This window comes from Eptatretus burgeri, chromosome 15 (genome assembly GCF_056783735.1).
Source record: "Eptatretus burgeri isolate ZD-2024b chromosome 15, Ebu_testis_v1, whole genome shotgun sequence".
Taxonomy (NCBI): Eukaryota; Metazoa; Chordata; class Myxini; order Myxiniformes; family Myxinidae; genus Eptatretus; species Eptatretus burgeri.
In genome coordinates this window covers 53673967-53695069 of record NC_140975.1, presented here as the reverse complement: position 1 = coordinate 53695069, position 21103 = coordinate 53673967, and the positions used below count along the sequence as shown (strand labels likewise).

Sequence of the window (21103 nt, the reverse complement as noted above, 5' to 3'; positions counted from 1 at the left end):
GGAAAACCATTAATCTAATTTACCTGGACAGGGAGGACACAGATTCATTTTGACTTAAAAACAAACATTCGTGGTGACATGAAATGTTGCTGTATAACCACATATATTGGAACAGCACAGCCAAACTTGAAAGAAACTCTCTCGAATGGCTTGTGGATGTCTTTTTCTATAATACCAAGCAGTACATGCACTTTTTTTTTTCTAAAAGTGTCTAATTGAGACATTTTGGGACAATGATTGAATTACCAGCTTTGACACAATAATACGGTGAGGTCTCTTACACCTCCAAGCATGACCTTGCTGTACTCTTCTGCGAGGCCAAAACAAAAGGAAGGAAGTGATACATTTTGGTAATTTCCAACTGGTGACCTGTTTTTTTCCAACTGAGGAAGCAAAGTTCAATTTATTGACAAATGCATTTGCCACTATCTGCATTCAGTAAGGCACAGCCTAGTGTTGGTGGTCCATAGTTATTGATAAGGAGTTAGAGACCCCCAACTCAGGGGTTGGACTTTGTGTTGTTCATCAGGATAGGAATTGGAATTTGGCCAGAATACCAGCACACAATGTCCTATTCTTTTCCACTGAGGGATCATTATTGTCCACCAAAAATGCTGGCAGACAGGACACCCAGATTAAGATCCCTTCTAAACAAGCCTACTCATGGATCCAATATCCTGCTTGAAAAGCACCAATCCAGCAGTATATAGTTGCAGAGTCAATAATCGAATCAAAACCAGACAGCTCAAAGGTAAGTCTGAATAGTTGGCTGCTTAAGAATAAAACACAAAAACGTTTCTTGACTAAAACATAACATTGGCAAAAACTTTTGAACACCAATCTCAAGATTGTGGAAGAGCTTATGGATGCATCACATGCAAGACAAAGACATTAATAGACACAAGTTTACCTTCACATGAATTACAAGGACATAAGGAAGAAATGGACAAATACATATCATACATGGGAATTGAACATGGGTTCCCCATATTAAGAGCCAGGGATCCAGTGTCCAGATGGGATTGCCAAATGAGTCAATCGAAATTACTCCAAAACAATCAACTATCACTTGTTTTCTTTTGTCGTGGATCATGCTGTGTCTGTTTGGAATTGGTGCAAGAATAACTAGACGGGCACTCGGTAGAGCACATACCTCTGCCACGTAATGCATGATCGAGTGGAACATATCAGGACCAATACATTTTTGAAATATCATGCAATGTGTCGTTTTTGCCCCTATCAATGGCGAAGAATCACTTTTAAAATTAAATAATTCTCGTATCCAGATCCAGATTTTCACGAAAATCTAACCAGTTCGTCCTTGTCACACATCCAACTTGCCCACAAAAATTTCATCTGGATCCGTCCACAACTTTTTGAGATATCCTGTACACAAACAAACAAACAAATGAAATTGCTCCTTGAGCAAGGAATTGCCGGAATAACTTTGTCATATCTCCATGATCTCTGAAAAAACAAAAACCTGGAAATCAATTTGGTTCTTATAAGTCGATAGTGCTACTGTTTAATGAGTTATAGCACTTAGTTTGGTCATGATCATAACTTGGAAGTCAATCAGGATCGAAATGACGTTTTTATCACAATTTGAAAGTTTTGACCCAACCCACCTGACATTCGACCCCCGACCGCTAAGAAGGGTGTTGGTGTGACACCCCAATGAGACATATGGTTGGATGCAGTATTGGAAGATGCACATTTTGGATTTGGTTTGAAGTCGATACGACCATTTTAGCGAACGTTATTGCGAAAATAAGAATTTGACCTTGACCTTTGACCAAGATTCACCAAAAACGACAAGTGTCTAAGTTGGACCATGGCCAACGTGTGTACCCAGTTTGGTTATGATCGCTGAAACGGTGTGGCTGCCACAGGGGAAACAAACACACAAGCAAACAGACAGACAGACAGACACACAGAATGACACACACAACCGACCAACATAATTGCCGAAATCCGAAGGCTTCCGGCAATTAACAAACAGAGAGACAGAGAGGGCAGAGGTATATTACACCTTGTTATGTGGGAAATGGTGTAACATTACACCTGATATCTACCAGAATGTGGTGTGAAGTGTTCATGATGTTGGCACACAATTAGTCCAGTGGCATCTCTTTAATTCAGAAGAATTGTGCACTTTCTTATACAAGCACCAAATTTGGCAAACATGTTCAAGAAGTGATACCGAGTAAAATTAGATATAGAGGCATTTGCAGGAAATGTCTCTCGGTGGCCATTTTTCCAAGATGGCCACCAAATGTATAAACATGCTTCTCTTTTTAGATTCCATATCATTTTGAATAATCCTTTAAAATGCAGTCTCCATTTTTCAAAGTGACCACCAAGATGATGGCCAGATCCAAACAATGCAAACGTATTCACAGTTTTTCCTATTGGCTTCAAATGAATCCAGTTTTAAAGACTAAAATAACTAGTCGAAGTACTTCAAAGTACACCGCCCCCATGCCAAATAAATAAATAATAAATCCTACAGCCCGCCACATTTCCGGGACGCCTTCAGCGCCCGGCGATGCTGCCTTGCAGCACATGGAAATGGAACTGGGATGGAGTGTTGTGCAAAAATTGATTCATTGATTAAATACATAATTATAATAAATAAATAATAATATAATGTCACATTTAGATGAATTACAAATTATGTAGAAACAATTTTTCCAAATAAACTTTTTTTATTAATAACTGAAGAGATCAAACTAAACACTGTTGTAGTTGAAGGAGGTTACATGTCAGGATTACCTGTAAAAAAACATGTACAAATCAAAATTCACTGGATGTTAAAGTATTCAGCCACTTATGTCAGTACTTGGTGGAATCACCTTTTGTAGCAATGAATGCGATGAGTTTTTTTAGGGAAGGTCTGCACAAGCTTTGTACAGTGAGATGGTGAAATCTTCACCCATTCTTCACGTGAAAATTGCTCTCGTTCAACCAAGTTTGATGGGGATCGCCGATGGACTTCAATCTTCAAGTCTCGACATAAATGTTTAATTGGGTTCAGGCCAGCACTTTCACTGGAACACTCAATAACATCTCCTGCCTAGTTTCAGATTCATAGGTGATTCAAGCAGGTTTTCATCAAGGATTCTCCTGTACTTTACACCGTCCATTGTCCCTTCTATCCTGACAGACTTGCCAGTCCCTGCTGATAAAAAGCAGCTCTATAACATGATGCTGCCACCACCATGCTTGACAGTAGGGATGGTGTTGACGAGGTGATGTGCAGTGTTAGGTTGGTCCCAGATGTTAAACTTTCAATTTAGACCAAAAAGTTCAATTTTTGTCTCGTCTGACCACAAAACGTTTCTCCACATGCCTGCAGTATCATTGAAATGCTTTTTCACAAACTCCATATGAGCTATAAGATGTGTCTTTTTCAGGAATGGCTTCTTTCTTGCCACCTTTCTATAGAGGCCAGCTTTGTGAAGGGAATGGGATATTGTTGATTGATGAACACTGACCCACATCTTGGAAAGAAAGCTTTGTAGTTCTGTGAAAAATCATTGTTGGATTCACAGTGACATCATGAACCAGTTTCCTGCTTGCCCAGTTGCTGACTTTGGATAAGCAACCTGATCTGGGTAGAGTCTGGGTAGTATGATACATCTTCCAATTCTTCATGATGGATTTCACTGTAATCAAAGGGATAATGAGTGACTTTGAAATCTTCTTATAACCCTCTCCCTGAACGGTGCTTCTCCACCACGTTATGTCTGACTTCTTTGGAAAGCTACTTGGTCTTCATGTTTGCCTTGTTGGTTGACCAAGTGAGTTGTACCTTAAAACTGTTTAGATCAGTGGAGGAGCTGAATTTTTAAGTTAAACAACTGACTACATCCAGGTGAAACCTATTACACTTATTTTGTAACCTTTCAAACAAATAATTTTCTTCTGAAATGATTTTGAGTGAATTAGGGGAAGGCTTTGAATACTTATGCACGTGAGAATCATCTGAATTTCTCTGTTAAGGTAACTTATTCACATGTTATCTGCATTTTTTTTTAGTTTTATCACTTTGGAGTAGTTTGTGAAGACTGTTTTAAGTTTGATTTGAAAACATCATGAAATAAGTTCAAGTGGCATTAAAATGTGAGTATTTTGGAGGGGGGGGGGAATACTTTTGCAGGCCACTGTATATATATATATATATATATATATATATATATATATATATATATATATATATATATATATATATATATATATATATATATAGTTTTTGGTTTTTGGTTTTTTTACCTGCTTACACTCTGTTTATTTAGATGAATATTTAGCCAATTAAAATAGGGTTATACTAAATGTATTGGTTTAAATACCTGTTTTGAAAAATGGAAACCACTTGACCCTCGTGGAAAATGGCCACCATGAAAACATTTCAAGATGCCTCGATATCTAAAATAATTTGAATTACATTTCTTAACTAACATGTGTGTAAAGTTTGGTACATTTATAAGAAAGAGCACAATTCTTGTGTTATTCCACCATGCTATATGTGTACTTCACTCGTGATGACACCCAATACGACAATGAAGCAAAAACGACACCCCATGAGGAATTGAGTCAGTAATTGTGATTTCATTATCCCTGCAAATTCTCTAACTGTCCCAATACTTACGATAATAAGTTATGTTTCTGATGTGGACCATCATTGTAAGTTTTGTAAGTGTAATACGACTGATCGTGAAAAGTTGTAAATTTAATTTCCATACTGTCTGCATCTCTGAGAAGCTGCAAAAATGGCTTCACAAGAGAACCAATTTATAAACCTTAAAAGTTGCAGTGAAACAATCTTTATGTGGTCATCATCACAAACACTATGGGTTGTGAGACACGATTGAAAGAAAACTGATAATCAGGGGTTGAGTGATGTGTCCGTGCCACCATAAATATAATGGTTATTTTGCTCTTCATTGGTGCAACGTAAGATGAACTAACCAAGGTAATATCCACAGAAACAAGGACATAAATGAAACAGGAAGAAAGAAAGTGACAGACAGAAATGAAAAGTAAGATTTCCATACGACCTGAGCGGGTACCATAGACCTCTACCCAAAGTGAAAGCCTGGTGTTGGCTTCGTGGTTAGAATGGTTGGCTTGGGATGTTGGGGTCCTGAGTTCGAGCCCCCTGTCGACTGTTGAATTAACTCCAGGTGTGGTTGACTCAGCCTGTCATCATTCTGAGGTTGGTGAAATGAGTACCAGGTAATAACCATTCGGGGTAACCTGTGTCGGAGTGGCGACCCGTCCAGGACTGTAGTCCTTGCTAATGAAACTGCCTCGGCAGCCCTATGCGCCTTCACGACATAAAAGGAACAGTGGTATATACCCAAAGGGAGCAATCAATGGATTTGTACAAATTTGTATTAATACCAGATGGAGAGAGACACAGAGAACATCTACAAAAGTATATCACATAGTGAGCATGTACGATAATTCTGTGTGAGTTAGGAAAGGTTCCAAAAGTGAAGATCACTAACCCACCTCGCGCAGCGGTTTGCAGCTTAATGGTGAAATCACACGTCACCAAACGACAAACCAAAATTGCACCAAATCAGGCTTCTATTGTTGGTTTTTATAGTCGGACCAAGTGTGGGTGCAGTAATGCTGTGTCTACTCAAAGATGTTTTTTGAGCAGTTTTGAGTGTCTACCCAAGGAAGTGAATGCTGTCAGGCCTTGAAAGGATATGCCAGATGAAGCTTTTGAGCTAGATCTGCCGAAGAGATGAACCAGGGGTGCATTAGGAGCAACATGTGAGGCAGCGTTGAGTCGTCGGGGATTGGACTGTTCTCATCTGTGGAAAACATGGGATGCACAAAGTCGACTGTTTGAACATCAAGATGCATTTTTGGAGGGGTAAATATTTATGCTTATATATTAATTCCCAGAATAACAGGGAAATAATTAAGGGGCCATTTATATATCATGCATCCACAGAGGAGAGTGGAAAGGGAAAGGGAAAGGGAAAAGGGGGGGCGGTGAGTGAGACTTGTCCCTCAAATGAGAGACAAATGTTGTTGTTCTTCTTTCAGCTGCTCCTGTAAAGGGTCGCCACAGCAGGTCATCCGTAATGATCCGCATACTGATTTGGCACAGGTTTTACGCCAGATGCCCTTCCTGACGCAACCCTAGTCGCCTCTTACGACACAGGGATAAGAATTGGGTTTCACCATGATTCCGGGCTGCCCTGCACCCTCTCATAACACGGCCCAGCGCAGAGCACCCGTCCTCAAGCAATCCTCCAACCCAAGCCTCCGAGTAGCCGGATTACAGGCGCACGCCACTACGCCCGGTATCCTCAAATGAGAGAAAAATGTGGGGTATAAATGAGGTAGACATATACACATATACATATACATATACATATACATATACATATACATATACTGTAAAACCCCAATTTACATTGGCATGCGTTCCTGAAAAGTGCGATGAATATCAAAACGAGGAAAATAAAAGCAGTTTTTCTCATAATAGTTTATGGAATAAGGTGGAGGTGGGGGATGGAGAGGATGCGTTCCTCACGTCACCACCTCAGGTCTTATATTTCAGTTTTTACCGATGATATGATCCTTTTGATGAATGACAGTTATATTCAAGTACACATACATATACATTAAATAAAAAAAAATTACCAGACGTGTTTAAATAACAAGCTCAATTAAGCTAAGATCCTCGTCCTCTTAATGATGACGTCATAAAAACGAATATGACGTCATTTTGATGTATCAGGTTTGTGATAAATTATCTGTGCTAATGCCCGACTTGATTCCCGCAAATAAAATTCAACCAGCTTGCCTAGTTTTGGAGATAATTTTTTAGGCGATTTCCATTAGCGGAGATATTTTGACGTCATAACTTTTTTTCGAGGAGGAATTTTCAAAATCGGAGATGGTTACTGTCTGCGCAGGGTATTTGTTCATATATATGCCAAGTTTCAGGAAGTTTCGATGAAAACTGTAGGCTGTGAAACAAAAAAGTCCACAAGAAGAACAACGTGAGTAAGACTTTGAGATCCTCCACGAGGATCTAAAAATAAACCTCTTCTGGAAGCAGTTGAAGTTGTGGAACATCTTCCTCTTGCTCCTTCTATGAACGTGGGCATATTTATAGATCGGAGGCAAACTTAATAACCCGGCAATATTAAGGGTACTCTCACCAGCATCCATTCACCAAATAACATCGAATTTCACCTGTAAGGTAACACTTTTACAATCTGCCTCTTCGCCAATATGCATCACAGTAAATCTATTATATTTGCGACTCAATTTACAGGAGTTATTTTAGCGAGTTTTTTGATCTCCTGATATGGTACGTTAGCGATGTATTCTGGTGTCCTTATCAGTGTTCTAAGTTCTGAAAATGTTCGACAATAAGAGGTATGGCTTTTAAAACGACGTAAGTGTGAGTTGAAGTGTTAATAACATGACAACATATTTGCAAAATGACATAAAAAGATTGATGTAAGCAGGGGTATATATATATATATATATATATATATATATATATATATATATATATATATATATATATATATATATATATATATATATTGAAAGACCCACCCACATCTCACCTGTGAATGAAGGGAATAGCCAATCAGCTCTCACCTAAACAACTAAACCCAAATGGCTAGGATTATATAAATAATTGACCACACTCACACTCCTCCAGCTGACAAAGCTGTGTAAAGAAGCACAAGAAGACAGACACAAGGTAAGTGCTAATGCTGTTTCAAACCCTTCCTAGAGTTCCTCAACAACTATAAAGATGTTCACACATAGTACACACATGAGAATTCCAATGCTATCCACCTCCTCAGCTAGCGGACCAGTTTCATCACTTATTGGCGAGAGATGATGTGGGTGGGTCCTTCTTTATTGATGCATTGACTGCTTTTGACGTTTGCACGTGGTACTTGCTTGGGAGCCTCATTGGAATGTATTCCTGTCTACGCTATCGCTGATGATTCGCCAATAATTAAGTGATGAAACCGGTCTGGTAGCTGAGGGGGAGTGTACCATTGGGATTCTCATGTATGTGCTATGTGTGAACATCTTTTCGTTGTTGAGGAACTCTGGAAAGGGTTTGAAACAGCGTTAGCACTTACCTTGTGTAAGTCTTCTTGGGTTGCTTTATGCAGCTTCTTCAGCTCGAGGAGTGTGGGAGGAGAGTCAAATATATGAAATATATATATATATATATATATATATATATATATATATATATATATATATATATATATATATATATATATATATATATATATATATATATATACATATCCCTGTGTCGTAAGAGGCGACCAGGGTTGCGTCAGGAAGGACATCCGGCATAAAACATGTGCCAAATCACTATGCGGATCATACGGATGATCCGCTGTGGCGACCCCGAAAGGGAGCAGCCGAAAGAAGAAGAAGATGTATATATATATATATATATATATATATATATATATATATATATATATATATATATATATATATACATATGTGTGTACTGTTGAACCCCAACCCTGACATTCGCAGACCCCGCATATTCACAGTTTATAAAATGTGACCTGCTTCTACATTGGCACTTCACGTGTTTGCAATTTTTTTTTCACACTTCAGGACTGGTCTCCTATATCCACCACCACTGATATTAATTCAGCCTGGGAATTCTTCCATAGAAAACTGCTCTCTTTTATTGACAGATTCATCCCATCTCGTCTTCAATTATCTTACACATCCTCCCGCTCGTGATACTCTGTATCCTGTGTTGAGGCAGTTGCTTAAAGCCAACTGGTATTCTCCTCCTGGAAGGCAAATCCAACTGAAAGCAACCAAAGATCATTCCACAAAGCCTGCAACAAGTATGTGTCTACCCTCAGGAGAGCCAGAAAACGACATCTGTCCAATTTCAGGAAAGAGCTTTCAAACTTGTCTCCTTTCTCTAAACCCTACCTGGTGGTGCCTTCTCGGGTCGGTCTCTGGTGTATCCTCCCCTTCCATCCCTTTCCTCACTTCAAGTGGCACCACAGCCGACTCCACTCGTCACAAGGCCGAATGCCTCAATCCTGTGATGGCTTCAAAATCTTGGCTACCTAAACCCTCCCTCTCTGTGTCCATCCTTCCCAGTCACACACAACTTCTCCTGAATTCTCTGACTTTAGCACCTGAAAAGATGGAAAAGTTTCTGGCAACCCTTGACCCTGACTCTGCAAATGGACCAGACGGCATCAGCTCACATGTCCTAATAACCTGCTCTGCTGCTATTGCATATCCTCTCTCTGCCCTTTCACCCTGTCATTTAACACAGATCATCTTCCATCTGCTTGGAAATCAGCCAACATCACAGCATTATATAAAAAGGTGCAAAAACGGATCACATTAACTACAGACCAAGTACCTTGCTTCCAATCATCAGGAAGGTCATGAAATTCTTCCCTTTCTCTAAAAACCTCATCTCAGATTATCAATTTGGATTCAGACCTGATCACTCTACCTTGGACATGTTGCTTACACTCTCCCAACAATGGTTGGAGGCCTTCAATATCAAACATGAGATCAGGGCCATCTCTCTGGACATGTCTCGAGCTTTCGATACAGTCAGGCATCCTGCCTTGCTCTCCAAACTGTCTGCCTATGGAATCCAAGGTCAACTCCACTATTGGATTTCTGACTTCATCTACTTTTGTCGTCAACATGTGGCTCTCAACGGATTCCTTGCATCGCCTCTCCCTGTCAAGGCTGGAGGATCCCAAAGCAGTGTTCTCGGCCCCATGTTATTCCTAATCTTCATCTCTGGAAAATCCTCTTTATTTCTTTGCTGATGACTCCTCTCTTTGCCGTGACATCTCACATCCTTCTGACGGTGCAACTGCAATTGCCTTCTTCGTGTGTAATGAATTAAGCAAAGGGCGTTGGTATTGGAACAGAATGGTAGTGTAACTCGGATTAGTTTGATCCCTTGGACTGAGTAGTTGCAAAATGGCATTGATTGTAAATTTAAAAAACATAAAATACACTGAGCGTGTGGTTCAAATTTGACCTGGATGTTAAGGTCACAGAATCAGTTCGGGCAGATCAAATTTGAACTCACAAAGAGGATCAAATGAAAAAAAAAATTCTAATATAATAATGATTCGAACCATTTTGGATGATTAAAAGCTCCTTTCTTCAAAAATAATACTGTATTCTACTGCATTGCGTGCGATAATTTTGTTCAGAAGAAGATGAATAAACAAAGCATAAAACGATGTGAAATGTCAAGTTTTGGTGGTGGCCTTTGAAGGGACGTCACATGTATGAGAAAAAGGGAGACATAAGAGAGTCCTTTTGTCGCTACCCTGACCGTAGGTGCCATGGACGAAGGAAGCATCAAAAGCACAGAAGGTCAGATAAGCATGATCCGGTGGCACATCGCTTACAGTACATTACCCGACCTGTGTTGACAACCACAAGGTAAGGTTGGGCTTCTATGAAGGTCTATCACACAATCACTGGTGCATACTTATAGATATTGAGATTTAAGCTCAGGTTAGAAAGAATGCAATGGGATGTGAGTTTAAAAATAAATTAAAAAAATAAGCATTGCAACATTAACGAGAAGCCGGAGAGATAACCACTGAGATACAGTTACGATAATCAGAATTGATTACAACTGCGTGCTATGTGCAAAATGGATATAAGTGAGTGTCCACCTTGAACAACCGGATGAAAGAAGGAACATCGAGTTCATCTTTTTTCATCGAGTCCATCAAGAAGGAACATCGAGTGCAATGAGTCCAACAAAACATCTGATCGTTGAGCACAAGGAAATTGCCCCTGATAGCAAAAAAAAAAAAACGTTTTAACAGCAATATCAGTATAAACCAGCTCATCATCGAAAATAATCATGATGATTGCTTTAGGTTGGCTTCTTTTGCCTTCCAATGTGATCACTTAGCCCTCTCTTCCCCCTCCCTTTTGTTGTAAAAAAAAATTCACATGGTAACAACCACTCCCCAGGTGAGAAGCGGTTAACCTGACTTTCGAGTGAAATAATCAACAGGTCAGATCATTATCTTCCTGATTAAAATTGTAATAGTTTTCACAATTTTACATTATACAGTGTTAAAGACCAATAATTGAGAGTGCCAAGAAAAAAAAAAAACAATGCAAACCCCCACTCTGCCCCCAGAATATTGCCCAATGAAGAGGGAGCGGGGGGAGGGTGTTACAATCTCATCAGATTTGTGCAAGTAATAAAGATATGGCCCTGAATAAAGCTTGATTGGTCTCCTCTGATAAGTGCATGTGGTCAGGGACAGAACATTTTGATAACTAAGATGCTTTAATCTAAAATTCTCAACTCTTTTGTGCAATAGTAACAATACTATTATATGACACAGGTTTAATTGTTTATATGTCTTGTTAAACTTAACCAGTGGACATTTAGAAACATTTATTGTGGTCACATTTTGTCATGTCTTTTGTCAGTAATATTCATGAGTCTGGTTTGTGTTGTTAACAAAAATAGTCATCGATGTCATAACAGTGGAATCTATTTCAATAAGATGGAAAACTACACTATGGTCACAACATATATGGACCATGCTGTGTACAATAAGCAGATACATCTCACCGAGTTGTACGTACACACACCTCCGCTTTGCTTCTCATCATTATTTAACATGTACAACTAATATTATACTCTGTCGGTTGTCCAATATCGTTAAGTTCATCCTACTACATTAAATAAGACAATTATATGTATGTATGTATGTCTATATATGTATGTATGTATGTATGTATGAATATAAATATATATATATATATATATATATGTATATATATATATTTATATATATATATATATGTATATATATATATATATATATATATATATATATATATATATATATATATATATATTGATTGTTGAGAGCCAAGGTCAGGGGCGAAGACCACAGGGGGTGAGCTATCTTGGGTTCCAACAAGACTTTCCGGAATCGCAGGCCGTCACACATGAAGAACTTCATGACGCAGCAGGTCGCTAATCGACCATGAATGCCAATACCTCGACTACATGACTTTGGGTCCTCCATCTAATGAATACCGTTTACCGAAAGGTCATGTGATCGAATTACCGGGGGACAGGCCCTCGGTACGCATTTGCTCAAAACGGATCACTTTACCAGATCAGATGCAGCCGAGCGGAACTGCCAAGCACGTACCGGCTATAGTCTGGATGCAGAACTGGAATTTTACCCTTGGTGTGTTTTGGAGTACATACACAATTTTATTGCAGATTCTGGTAACATAGACTATATTAAACTCAAATCCGAGTGATGCCACTTTGTCACGCTTGAGCAATTTTTTTAGGACCAAAATTAAAAATGGCCGCCATCAAAACCGTTTTTTGGCCATAACTCGGCCAAAAATCAAGATATGAACCCAATTTCAGTGGCAAACCCTATGTTTTGGGGGTCAACGAATACACTGATATGTTTAAATAAACCATACAACTCATAATAATAGTCTATATTGCAATTTTTCTATTTAGATATAATCTTTCGACTGAAAAAATATTGACCGAACTATTTTCAGCCGTAACTATGCCCAAAATCTATATGAACCTGATTTAAGTGGTAAACAGTATATTGTATTGTATTGTATATCTTTATTTCCAACAGTACAGTTGAGTAATACAATGATTAGGTAACTACAAACTATAATTAATCATATTAACACATAACCAAATAAACGTATTAAGCAAGGTTTACACAAATTTTACACAAATTCAAATCCAAAAAGGGGTCTGTACATGCTATCAACTATAAATACACTGATTGGTTGCTGATGAACTTCTTTCATTCTGCTTTCACTCAATCTTTCTTTCACTCAATCTCACATACAAGACAGCTGCATAAATCAAATAACTAGTGTTCACTCAAGTTCCACAGCTTCGCTTGCTGATACGGACTTTGTTTGGTCGTTCTGACATTCCTCCATATCATGGCAGCCACAGAACAATGAACAGGAGAGCCTGGCGGCAGAGCAACTACATCTATTCGTTGCATAGGGTCACACTGAGCTGCACCCACACCTGATCATCTTGAGAATATTACCCAGGAGCTCTGATGACATCCGGAGGCAGAGACAAAGGGAGCAACATGCTCGACACTTCTTCATGTGACCATCCATGACTCGTTGAATCGATCAATGGTGGGTCTGGATCTAATGCAGCCCGCCATATTGCTGCCTGCAAGTGCGTCCTGAGAACGTGGTGGATGAAAGCCACAGTGGCTGGTGGTAGAGTTTTTAACTGTGGTGCTGATGTCAGCTTCTTGTGAGCCATCTTTGAAGATCAGACATCAAATCGAATAGCTGACATGTCTTCTGTTTCCTCGGATCCATAGCAAGCAGCAAAGAAGGCAGTTGCTTCAGATATGACATCTGATAATTCTGCATCAAGATCACCAAGATAATTTCATTGACGACCATCTTTGAGGTGTTTCACAATTGTGCCTTTTCCGATACCCCACAGGTAGGCAACTGTGTCACATCCAGACACCACATATGCTGCCAGAACTTGGGTGACAATATGTGCATGCTTCTGCACTGTCACCTTGATGTCAACAGACGATCTGTCACGACTTGTACCAGCCATCACAAGGTTGCATGCCAGTTCCTTCAGTTGGTAAAAATGCAACAGTAATACGAATACATCTGTGTCGTCTGAAATTACCCGAGCACTCGGAAATCCTGATGAGGCTTGAAGGACCATTTGTTGTACCACAATAACATCGGCTTCTTCATAAGTGGTTCTTAGGTCAGGCCTCTCTACTACTTGGTATTCTGAAATTTCCATAGGTATTGGGTTAGGTCCAGTTAATATGAGCTTTGTGTTGGTAGAAAATGCTTCAGGATGGTCTTTGATGTAGCTGCAAATGATATTTATTAAGGCCTAGGTCACATTTGCCACGGCGGCCGTGGGGTCTCCAAAATCTATGGCCACTAGCAATTATACGGCGGCCGCAGTATATCCACGGTCACACAATGTAGCAGTGACATATGTTTTTATTTTTCGGGGAGCCGCACGGGGTATTTAGAAATCGTGGAGACCGAAAACGTGGGGGTGCCGTACGGTCTTTGATTTGATGTCGCACGGTGACCTTAGGGCGTCGCTGCGGCGGCCAAAGAATTTTCAAGGCAGACGCAAGGTGCCCGCAAGGCGACTGCAGGGGGCCCTAAGGCGGACGTGCGGCCAGATGGACGGTAATGAGTGGGTATACAATATATACCAGTTCTTTTTTTTACAGAAATAAAAATATAACAGTATATATGTATATATATACCAGATTCGCAAACCACCATTCAGGTCCCTTAGGTGAGGTATCTCGGTAAGTGCATGTGTAGTTAGGCCCAAACCCGTTGTCTAGTGGGAATACATGTCATTTATGCGAGCTGCGACTCTTCAGGATAGCCGTTTTTCTTTTACTATCTTTATTTTGGACCAACCGCCATGATTACCATCACAACCACAACAACAACCACCAACCACAATGCCGCTTCACCACAACCGCCACGACCTTTACCGTCACAACTCGCCACCATCGCATCACCGTCATCTCGCGCCACTCATGGGCACCGATGCTGGACTCGTGTAGGGCGCACGTTGAACAGCGTGTACAAAATCACGGATTTTGTGCTTCAAAAACGGATCAAAAACGACACACGCCCACTTTTGCCGTCAATCGGTGAGCGAGGGCGAGGTGGCCCGCCCCCAGGGCGATCGATATATGCAAATTTGTGGATCAAAAAGCCTTCACGCCCACTTTTTCTCGGGCCAATGGGGAGCGAGGTGAAAGGTCAAAGGGAGGGGGTCAAAGGCGAAGTTACGGGGGGATAAAAGGACGGTGTTCGTCAGTCAGGAAAAGGAAGAGAGAGAAGGAGGACGAGAACGAGTCGCAAACGAGAACGAGGAGTCGGAACGAAGGAGGACGAGAACGAGAAGGAGAACGAGAACGAGAAGGAGTCGGAACGGAGGGGACAAGTGTGGAAGTCTGGAGCCCGAAGCCTGCAGTGGCTGGAGAAGCTGAAGAGAGTCGGACGAGGGGGTGCTCGCGTCGGTGCCAGGAGCTGCACGCCCGAGGGAGGCCGGCAGCGCGACCTGGCCGAGGTGGAGACGCACACCAGGGATAATAAAGATCCTCTATACCCCGAGCATCAGCAACCCCCTCCTGTTTCCCCCCGCGCTGAGATAGTGCGACCAAGGGGGCCCCGTTCCCACCCCCTGCCAGGCACTGTCCACGAGGCCCGCGGGTTGCGGGGCCATCGCCGCTCCGCGTCTCATCACCAGACGGGTAGGCCCGACCCGGTCTCGGCCTCAGGCCTGCCTCATTCTTGAGATGTTCTTTTCCTTGGTTTTGGGTATGTGTTGTCGGCGCCGTCTGTGAAGTAGAATTGTATAAGTGTTGCCGTGTGCTCGGTAGTCGGTATTAGCTCTGCACTGTGTTTTCACTTTTATGTTTGCTTTTTGTGTAAATGGAAGTGTGTTTTCTTTTTTGTGTGCATTTGGTGGAATTGAATTTGTGTGCTTCCGTGTGCCGCGAATAAATGTGCTTTATTGTTGAACTGTTTCCCGCTTCGCTTCGTCTTTTCCTCCATTGAACCCTCATCTTGCTTCACGTAAAGGGTTGGTAGTGGGCTGAATACGCCCGATAATTAATCGAACCGTCGAGGTCGACGATAACACCGCTCGGTTATTCTGATAGTACGGAACGGGTGGCAAGTGGCCCGTGTCCGAAGTCGACCTGCGGCGAGGTGCGATCGCCCGGTCTACCCTCCGCGTGGGTACTTAGGTAGTTCGAATTTGGCGAGCAACCCTATCCCACGCGGGGGGCTGATTGGCTCGATCGCGGTGAGACCGAAGGTCCACCCGTGACTGGTTCCCGGCGTTAGTCCGAGAGGGTCACGACTGGATTGTCCGTCCGGTGGGCGACGTGCCGCGATTCGAGTTACGTGGCCGTTCGCACGCCGGCGGGCGCGAAATCCGCAACACTGGTGTCAGAAGTGGGATACAAATTCATCGCCCTCCTCGCGGCACTGGTATCGGAGAACAGGAAAACAGGCTCTCCTGTCTCCGGCTAAATTCACGGGAATCGGTCCAGGGGTGAGAGAAGCGACCCCCGATTCCCTCCAAATTACGAGCGAGCAAATTAACCCTTCACGAGAAGCAAGATGGCATCTCAAGGCGAGCGGGAGCCGGGGGTATTAGAAATGTATATGTGTAGTAATGTAGAATCCATGGTCCAGGATGGAATCCCCGAGCAGGAAATGTTGATTGTGCAGGAACACGGACTCGCCCAACTGAACCCAGAACCTGAGGTGGGTGCGGCAGCGGCACGCAGTGTATGACACCTCCCCCCCCCCTCTCCACCAAAACCCTTCCCGACCCCTGCCGAAACGGCTCACCCAAGCGCACCCGACATGACCCAGCTATACACCATGCTGGCAAAAATGTATGCGGAAAACGACAGCGAAGATGATTGCGAACATGAACAAGCAAATGGACGAAGTAAAACGAAGATGGAAGCGAATATGAAAAACGAAATGAAAGGCATGAACGAAAAGATCGATGCGAGTACACAGCAAATGAAGGAAAGAACGAAAAAGCTGCGGGGTGAGACGCAGAACATGGGCCGATGCCGGCAGGGCGGGCATGAAAGGCCGTGACAAAGGAAATAATAATAGTTGAGACAAGGGAGGTAAAGGGTGAAGAGGTGACAGAGTTGGCAGAGACACGGAGATAGAAAAATGAGGAAAGACTACACGAGGAAGACGGGGTAAGTGACGCGCACACACACACGGAGGTAGTGGAGGACAATGGGGGTGAGCTGGCGGACTGGGTAGAGACCCAGTGCGAGCACCTGGATGGCCTCCTCCAGGAACGAGGGGAGGGAGTATGCCCCCTTGAGGCGAGTCACGACCAGGTGAGTTCGGTCGTGTTTTGCGAGGTTGAGGGGACGGGTGCTGTGGACGGGTGCACGGAGAGCTTGGGGGGTATAGAGGCCCGGGAGACCCTTGTGGGGACACGAATCCCCAGTATGGTTGTCCCTGTGTGTGTGGTGCAAGGTGTGAGTGCGTCCCCGTGTGTGGAAGCGACCCCGTGTGTGAGTGGTGTGGTGGCGATGGTGCCAGAGTACGTGCTTCCCAGCACGCCGTGTGTGGATGAGGCACCGTGTGTGAGAGAGGCCGTGTGTGTGGATGAAACGGCCAGTATGAATGAGGCACCACGTGTGAGTGGTGTGGTGGCGATGTTGCCGGAGTACGTGCTTCCCAGCACACCGTGTGTGGATGAGGCACGGAGTGCGAGTGAGGCACCGCGGGTGAGTGCCCCCGCGTGTGTGAGTGAGGCACGGAGTGTGGATGAGGCACCGCGGGTTAGTGCCCCCGCGTGTGTGGATGAAACGGCCAGTGTGAGTGAGGAACCGCGGGTTAGTGCCCCCGCGTGTATGAGTGAGGCACGGTGTGTGGATGAGGCACAGCGGTTGAGTGCCCTCGCGTGTGTGGGTGAGGCACCGCGGGGGAGTGCCCCCGCGTGTGTGGATGAGGCACGGAGTGCGAGTGAGGCACCGCGGGTGAGTGCCCCCGCACGCGTGAGTGAACGGCCGTGTGCAAGGTCGCTGTGTGCAAGGGAGACCGTGTGTGTGAGAGAGCGGTATGTGAGGGAGATGTCGGTTGGCATGCGGGAGCACGCAGCCGCGTCTCCCGGTGTGAGTTTAATGGTGTGGACTGTGTGCGTCGTAACACGCAGGTATGCGTGTGTGGAATGGCGACGACGGCGACAGAGAGAAAGCCGAGTAGCGGCTGTAGCTGTTTCGTGCACCGTGCCGGGTTCACCCAGCAGTGAGCACGCGGTTCGTGCTGTGCAACGCACGAGACCACCACGTGCTCGCTTGCGAGAGTGAAGTCCCGGTCCGGAAACGCCAGCGGTGGATTTGCCGATCCCGCGGACGGACAAAGTTTAGGCAGGTAAATGGATTTGGACCGGACGGGTTCTCCACGCGATCGTGTGTGTTCAGCTCCAACGGGCAAAGCACATGTGTTCGCGTGGGAAACCCCTCGAGACGTGGGGCTTGTGTTTTTTTTTTTGCGCACGGTGACGTCATGGCTGCACGTGTGGTTGGAATCCGGCAGGAGGGGTATCTCTGCCGGATGGTCCCGTCCAAGGAGGGACGAGGAACACGTGCAGCTGCATGACGTCACGGGCAGGTGCAAAGTGCGCGAGCTCTGAGTTGCCGCGCAGGTGCTGCGCATGAAAAAAAATAAAAAATAAAAAGCAAGCCTCACTTTCGGGTGTACAGGATTCCTGGGCAAGGGGTGAAAGACCCCCTTACCCTGGGCACAGGATGAAAACTAGTTAGGGGGAAGGGTTAGCTTAGTTAGACCGACTGCATGGGGCAGGGGTAAGTCCTCATGGAGTCCGTGGAATGGATTAGTTAGAGGGATTGTAGTCAGATTTAGGTTGGGAAATAAAATGATTGATTTGGAGACAGAGACAGACTTTGGATGTGTAGAGGGGACGTAGCTTAGCTACGTAGTGTTAAAAGGAACGTGCTGTAGTTTAAGGGACGACGTGGGAGCACGAGTTGGTTAGGGGAGGTAGTTAGAAGGATGGCAGAGTTCAGTGGTGTGTGTGTTGAAGAGTTGGTGAGTTGTGAGGTGAGTACTTGTTGAGTGAGTGAGGCCAGCGGGTCTGTGTGGATGGAGCGAATGGGGAATGCATGGTGCGATGAGTGATTGGGGGGAGGAGCGACTCCCGCCTAAGGGACCCCGGGGTCAGAGTAAAGTGAGTTAGCTGGGTTAGTCAAATTGAAAAATGGAGGTCGTTTTGTTGTTGGTGGGAATGTAGGCTCGAGACCCATTTGGAGGGGTGCAGGAGCCCTGTTGACGGGCTTGGGAGTGTGGCTGCGAAAGGTGAGTATCGCTGAGTGGGTACCCCGGGCACCAGGCTAGTCGGCCGCGGTAGGCCAAGGGCCCATGGGGGCCGGGATAGCGTAGTGGGCACGGGTGCGCCTGCTTGGTGCGGGGGCCCGGGCGCCACGTGGCCGCGTGGGCAGTGTTGTGGGCACGGGTGACCCTCGGAAAGGGGCCCGGAGGCCGGCCTGCCACGTGTGCGTTTCAGGGGAGGTGCCATGGGGGGCACTCCCGGTGTTAGGGAGCTGGTAGGCTCGGGAGGCAGTGTAGTGCCCGGGGCTGCCATAGCGGGGTCGGCAGAGGGTCGTGCCTGCCAAAGGGAGCCACGTGTCCCAGCCAGGAGACCGTGTGAGGGCACGGAGAGAAAATTGGGGGCGAGGCCCGAAATTGTGAGGACACCAACACAGGCGACGGGAATCTGGGTTGTTAGAACCAATAGTTTAAGCGAGAGGCGCTTGTTGAAAGCCCCGGGGTAGTTTAAGAGTTAATGGTTAGGGTAGATTGGGAGATGTACCCCTCCGCACCATCCATCCCCTCGCTGTCGTTGTGGGCCGCTGGACCCACTTTGGGTTAGATCGCCGAACTCTGGGAGGCCATTCTGAGCTTGGGCCTCGACACAGAGCGTTAGCTCTCCTTATTCCCCTCCGGGAAGGGAACGTAGGGGTTGGGAGTAGGCTAGGTGACAGGATAGGTTAGCCGAACAAGGACAGTAAAGGGGGTTAGGGGACGATTTATAGAGGGGAAGTAAAAATAAAAACAACAAAAAATAAGTTGGGGCTAAATTGGGGTTTGACAAATTAAGGGAGTGGGTATGTACAGTGACAGGCAAAGGCGATAGGTGGGAGGGAGACAGGTAGGTAGGTCCGAGCCAGCCTTCCAAGTGGCCAGCACCACCGCACTCCCTCCACCAACTTCCACTGACGGCAAGGCTGGCCAACTTCATCGGCTGGCCGTGTTTTCTTGGAGGCAGAGGCTGGCCAGCTTCATCTGCAGCTGCTGTGCTGCAAGGCCTGTGCCGGCTGGATCGTCTGCCGGCTGGCTGTTTTCTGCAAGGCCTGTGCCGGCCAGTTCATCTGCTGGCTGTTTTTCTTCAAGGCCTGTGCCGGCCAGTTCATCTGCCGGCTGTGTTTGCCTGCAGCGGCCTTCTTCTGCGGGCTGTGTTTGCCTGCTGCCTTTGCCATGCCATGCCCACTGCCCCTGTTCACCAGCCCCGTTCAATTTTTGCTTTGCCCCCCCCCCCTGTTCGTTTCCATGTGCGCCAGGATCTGAAAGCAACAGTTTGCAAGCTGCAAGAACTGCCCTGTTGGCAGCTACAACACGGGCCTGCAGTGGCGGCCCGTGCACCGTGTTTGTGTTCATGCATCCATTCGTTGTGCTCATTGCGTGTGCCACTTGAGCTGGCACGGAGACTGCGTTGTGCGGCCCATGCACCGTTGTGGTTCACTGAGTTCAGTTCAAAAGGGAAGGCCTTGGACTGCGTGTGAGCAGCCAGCCACGTTCCCTGTCACCTGCATTGTTTGAGCCAGAGACTGCATGCGGGCAGCCTGGCTCCCTGCTAACTGCTTTCTTTTTGCAGAGTCAATGATCCTGGGCCATGGTTTAGTGTAAAATTTGTAAGTTAAGGTAAGATGTACTGTAAATATGAGTGCGCCCCCCAGCATGTCTGTCTAGCGCCGGCAATTTTATTTAAGTCGTCCGTGTGAGTGAGTTTGTTTAGATAGTTACGCAGCCCTCAGGTTATTTATTTTGGGGACACGAATACCATGAATGTCGCACTCAGGGATCCGTAGGTAAAATGTACTAGGGGAAAACTACACATGATGGCACACGAAAATTTGACGACTCGGGACGAGTCTGTAAAAAGGGAAGGGGGTAGTGTTGTGGTTACCAGATTCGCAAACCACCATTCAGGTCCCTTAGGTGAGGTGTCTCGGTAAGTGCATGTGTAGTTAGGCCCAAACCCGTTGTCTAGTGGGAATACATGTCATTTATGCGAGCTGCGACTCTTCAGGATAGCCGTTTTTCTTTTACTATCTTTATTTTGGACCAACCGCCATGATTACCATCACAACCACAACAACAACCACCAACCACAATGCCGCTTCACCACAACCGCCACGAC

The 21103-nt window shown here is 44.9% G+C and overlaps 1 protein-coding gene across 8 annotated transcripts in view; it reads right to left on the bottom strand.

Moving 5' to 3' along the window:
• LOC147012182 (ras guanyl-releasing protein 3-like) overlaps window positions 1-21103 on the bottom strand; it is a 213724-nt gene that overhangs the window by 58956 nt on the left and 133665 nt on the right. For 6 of the 8 annotated variants that reach the window (XM_085855974.1, XM_085855973.1, XM_085855975.1 and 3 more), the window contains one exon: window positions 5724-5828. The exons of the other annotated variants lie outside the window; for them this stretch is intronic. In XM_085855974.1, coding sequence (XP_085712100.1) covers window positions 5724-5828 — 105 coding nt within the window. The remainder of the gene's footprint in view (window positions 1-5723; window positions 5829-21103) is intronic. 8 annotated transcript variants of the gene reach the window in all.